The following is a 5,082-nucleotide window of genomic DNA, read 5'->3' as shown; positions in this document are numbered from 1 at the left end:
TGATCCAGCAACAAGAAGCTCCAACTCCCTCCTCTTCTCATCATTCAGACATCCCTCAGCCAAAACACACGTATCCTTTACCTCCTACCAAAACAGAGGCAGTCACTCTGAAACACAAAATTCCCAAATCCAGCTTCCTGCCACCTCTTAAATGAAAACAGCACAAATTCCCAACCCTCCAGCAGCACCAGCCACTATCTCCTGGTATCTACCCATCATCTTTCCTTTGCAATTCGCTTGTGAAGAACCCAAACAAGTCAAGGCTTCAAATAAGGTCAGCGTTTGTTGGATTAGTCGCGTTACCTTTGCTCTCACAGGTGCAGCACCCAAGTGAAATACTGACTTATTTAGCGATAACCGAGTGCCCAGGAACTCTCTAGGGTTAAACAGCAGCTCCTCCCTGGTTTATACACCCACTGAGGTTGCAGATATGGGAATGGACCACGGAGCACTCCTTAGAGGGTCCACTGGCACAGGAGAGGGGTTGAAGAAACAAGTATGGATAAATAATGAAACAAAGGCCCAAAAGGAAAGGGCACAAGGAGAAAGAGCACCCGAGCAAAGCACCAGCTCTGAGACACAGCAGGCAAGAGGGAGCTAGAAAAGAAACAGCAATATACCCAGAGCTCTCAGTGCGACAGCGAACTCCAGAGGTGACATCAGGAGGGGGTAGATCAGGGATGGAGTCCATCTGAAGGAAATAAGAGGAGGTGGTGTGATGGTAATAGACAGGGTGGACATGGCAAGCAGGAGCAGATGCAGTGGTGGTGGATGAGGAGGAAGAGGTGGAAGAGGTGGCGGCAGCAGGAGATGACGGGCTGGTGCTGGGAAGGTCAGAACTGAAAGACTGTCCAGAGGAGAGGCTGTGCATTCGACGGAGAGAGACTCTGCCTGCCCGGTAAAGAGCAGGTTGGCCCGACTCATTCTGGCCTTGCACATAACTCTCTACCAACCTCTGAGATCCGTGGCCGTGCTGGGGGTCCACCAGGCGCTGGCGAACTGTGCTGGGCAAGGCAGGAGCTGTAACGAGACAAAGGGAAGAAGGTTGAAGGCAGCTGGGAAGAGACCCCCACACACATCACATCAGCGAGGAGATAAAGCTGCCACCCAAGGCCAGGGCTACGCAGCACCGCACCTCCTGTCACCGGGTCACCTGCAGCCAGCCCACCCTGTGCCATCAGTTACCCTGGTTTAATGCAGGAGAAGCATTAAGCTGGCGCTGAGGTTTAACATGCTGGATTAATGCCCAGCCCGTGAAAAAGCCACCATTGATGTTCCTGATCTAGGTGCTCTCTGAACACCTTATCTGATCATCTGCCTTGAGGCACAAACTGGCTGCCTGATTCATCTGACCCACAGCAGAGCAACCACCCAGGCTCCCTTCACAGTAAACCTGACACAGTCAGTTCTTTCAGGGAGTGATTCATTTCAGCCCAACACATCCAAATCATTCCTGGAGCAAAGGAGGCTGAGGGGAGACCTTGTGGCTCTGTGCAAGTCCCTTGGAGGAGGGTGGAGAGAGGTGGGGGTGGGGCCATTCAACCAAGGCCCAAGGGACAGGACAAGAGGAAATGGGCTCCAGTTGTGGCCAGGGCAGTTGAGATGGGATGTGAGGAAGAATTTCTTTGCTGCAAGGGTTCTGAGGCATTGGAAGGGGTTGCCCAGGGCAGTGGTGGAGTCCCCATCCCTGGAGGGATTGAAGAGTCGTGTAGACACAGTGCTGAGGGACATGGGTTAGTCACAGGGGACTGGTCAGTGTTGGGTTCATGGTTGGACTCCATGATCTTCAATGGCTTTTCCAGTCCAGGCCATTCTGGGATTCTGAGATGTGCAGTAATCAGGACATTAATTGGGTAGGGACAGCTTTTCCTCATCAATCCACACCTGAAATTACAGCTCTGGTCCAAAAGCGATACCATCTGTCCCCAGTCTGTTGGACAATTACTGATCAAAGAGATGCTCAGTTTGAAAAATATTTTTCCTCTAATTGCAAATTCACCTTAGAATTTGAGATCATCAGAGAAACAAGGTGGACCATCTCCTGCAGTGCAGCGGCACCAGCTAATTAACAGCTTTTACAGGTCATTATGATCTTTCTGGCCACAAAGTCTTCCCTGGTGGGTACCAGAGACCAGAGAGCTCAAGGAATTGTCTCTGCACCAAACCTACACTACCTCTCCGCCACACCTACACACTGAGCCCTTCAGAGTGGCAGTAGGAGGCACCTTCACCTACCCAGAGGTGTCTGCACGCTCAGTTCCATCGGGATTGGAAAACTAAGGATCCATGGAGCTGCAGGGCCATCCCACAGACAACCAGGGATTGCCTGGGATTAACCCACCAGCTGCGATTTCATACAAGATGTTCCTCCTCTTGCAGGAGATAAGGTGTTCAGGATCCTTCAGGATTTTTTTTATAACGCATAAGAAATCAATGTAAAAATGGGTTAAAAAGGTGAAGAGAGAGGAAAGCTGAGGAATGGAGTAGGAGAGCTCCTTCGGGAATTGAAGAACCAGCAAATCACTGCTAGAAAAACACACGGCCAGGAAAAGGCGAGTGAGTGTCCCGCAGCTCAGCCGAGAGCGACAGCTCCAGCTCTGACGGATCACTGCTGGGATGGACTGCAAGTGGAAGAAGGAACGAGCCAGAATAATTGAGGCAATTTTGCTGTTTCCACATCCCCCAGGTCAATCACAGCTTCTCTCTCAGGGTCCCACCACTCAGGTTTGCTGCTTCTTGCTTTACTACCCTGCCCAGCTACGAGCCTTTCGCTGGAGCTCTTTGTATCATCCGCTTTCTATTCCTCCCAAGGGGAAGAGGAGGGGCAGGCACTGATCTCTTCTCTCTGGCCACCAACCAATGCCAGGAGCAGAGGACATGGCAGGAAGATGTGGCAGGGGAGGGTGAGGTTGGCCATGAGGAAAAGGTTCTTCAGGCACCCAGAGGGTGGTGGAGCACTGGAACAGGCTCCCCAGGGAGGTGCTGATGGCACCAAGCCTGACAAGATTCCAGCAGCATTTGGCCAAGGCCCTCAGGGACATGGTGTGAATGTTGGGCTTGTCCTGTGCAGGGACAGGAGTTGGACTCCATCATCCTTGTGGGTCCCTCCCAGCTCACAACACTCTGTGATTCCATGATTTCATTATTACTTTTTCTCTGAAGAGCTCCAGAGCTGAAATCAAGTGAAATGGAGTCACACGGGGTCAAAGTGGAAAAAAAATCCCTTGCTCCGGTGATGACTGTAAAAAGCTGATCCAAGGAGGTGAGGGGAGAGTGTTACTGGGCAGAACTGGAGGCTGTCCCAGTTCTCCTGCTGTGACTCTGCAGCGGCTGTGCAGCTGAGCCGGGCAGGGACAGCACCACGGATCCCTCGTCCCTGCTGCCGGCGGGGACAGCGTGTGGGAGTCGCGGTTTGGAGGCCTGACGGGGATCATCGCTCTGCAGAAGAACTAACTGGGGGAGTGACGGTTCCCACCACAGGTTTCCTTTTCTCTCAGGCCATGCTTTTTCCCTAAGGGTTGTTTTTTTTTCCCCCTGGTGTTCCACTCCTCATTGATCAACCCTGCACCTTTGCACTCTCCTTCTGCATGGTTCACCCTGTGACAAGCACAGGACCAAGGGCTGAGTGAGACCTCACCTTGCACAGCCACAGTGGACCCTCGCTGCCCACAAACATCAGCTCGCTCCAGACACCGCACGTGTTCCATCAACATTCACCAAACAACCTGCTCGGCATCTCGAGGAAGATCTCCACCACCCAGGCCCTCACTGACACCAGTGCAACAGCTCGTCCTCCTCCATCCCATGGCCCCAGCACCAAGGCACTGGGGGACAGATTAGCATCACAGGTGACATTGCTGGATTTATTGAAGGATATCGAGGGAAGAGGAACGGCAACCGGCAGTGGGGATCGGGGTCACCCCGGCCGGCAGCGCGAGCAAAGCCTGCACGGAGGAGAAGGAGGAGGTGGGATGGGAAAGGGAACGTTACCACCTCCTCCTGGCCTGGCCTGATCCTTCATCTCCACCTCAACAAGTGCAAAACAACCCTCAGAGATTTCATAACTGGATTTTTTTTTCTAAAAGCAAACCCCAAAAGCACGTGAGAACTACAGGGAACTGCGATTCTTCTTCATCCCACCAGACTCCTCCCAGCGGTTAGTAAAGATGCTGACGGCTCAGTGAAGAGAGTTTTGCTCATTAGTTTTCCGTGCCAGAAAGTTGGAAAATTTGTGGATGTATTTTAGTCCAGAAAAAGGGCAGAGGGTAGAACAAAAAAAAAAATAAAAAATTAAAATATAATTGAAGAGAAGCAAACCAGGGTATTTCCAGAGGGACTGATCCTCCGAGGACAGAGACGAGCGGTCACTGAACCTGCGCCCGAAAAGCCAGGCTGCGTCTGGGATGGGCCAACGGGAGAGAGAAAAACGTGATTTACCAGGAACCACAGAATCACACAGAGTCACAGAATGTCAGGGATTGGAAGGGACCTCGAAAGATCATCCAGTCCAACCCCCCTGCCAGAGCAGGAACCTCAATGAGATCACACAGGAAGGCGTCCAGGCGGGTCTTGAATGTCTCCAGAGAAGGAGACTCCACACCCTCCCTGGGCAGCCTGTCCCAGGGCTCTGGCACCCTCACTGGAAAGAAGTTTCTTCTCAAGTTGAAGCAGAACCTCCTGTGTTCCAGCTCACACCCATTGCCCCTTGTCCTACCATTGGGCATCACTGAGAAGAGCCTGGCTCCATCCTCCTGACATTCACCCTGAACATATTTATAAACATTAATGAGGTCACCCCTCAGCCTCCTCTTCTCCAAGCTAAAGAGCCCCAGCTCCCTCAGCCTTTCCTCAGCAGGGAGATGCTCCACTCCCTTCATCATCTTGGTGGCTCTTGGTGGAGAACCATCATGGGTTGTCAGCAACGTCCCCGACACGTCTGGGGAGGAAAAACTTCTCCCCTGAAGGACTTCTTGTACATAAAGAAGGAAAAATCCCCCGGGGAACAGTGAATGCTCCCGCGCTTTGGGAACGAGGGTGCCCAGCGCTGGCTGCAGCAGTTCTCACCGGTGGGGACGCAGGTCA

At 52.4% G+C, this 5,082-nt stretch overlaps 1 protein-coding gene across 1 annotated transcript in view; it reads right to left on the bottom strand.

Moving 5' to 3' along the window:
- Positions 1-620: 620 nt before the first annotated feature.
- Positions 621-5,082, bottom strand: part of LOC104525749 (stromal interaction molecule 1-like) — a gene marked incomplete at both ends in the record, with an annotated part of 9,769 nt that continues 5,307 nt past the window's right edge. Inside the window, 2 exons of the mRNA XM_029085194.1 lie at positions 621-1,020; positions 4,318-4,398. Coding sequence (XP_028941027.1) covers positions 621-1,020; positions 4,318-4,398 — 481 coding nt within the window. The remainder of the gene's footprint in view (positions 1,021-4,317; positions 4,399-5,082) is intronic.

Source organism: Antrostomus carolinensis, unplaced genomic scaffold, assembly GCF_000700745.2.
Source record: "Antrostomus carolinensis isolate BGI_N321 unplaced genomic scaffold, ASM70074v2 scaffold14775, whole genome shotgun sequence".
Taxonomy (NCBI): Eukaryota; Metazoa; Chordata; class Aves; order Caprimulgiformes; family Caprimulgidae; genus Antrostomus; species Antrostomus carolinensis.
This window is presented reverse-complemented; position numbering and strand designations above follow the sequence as displayed.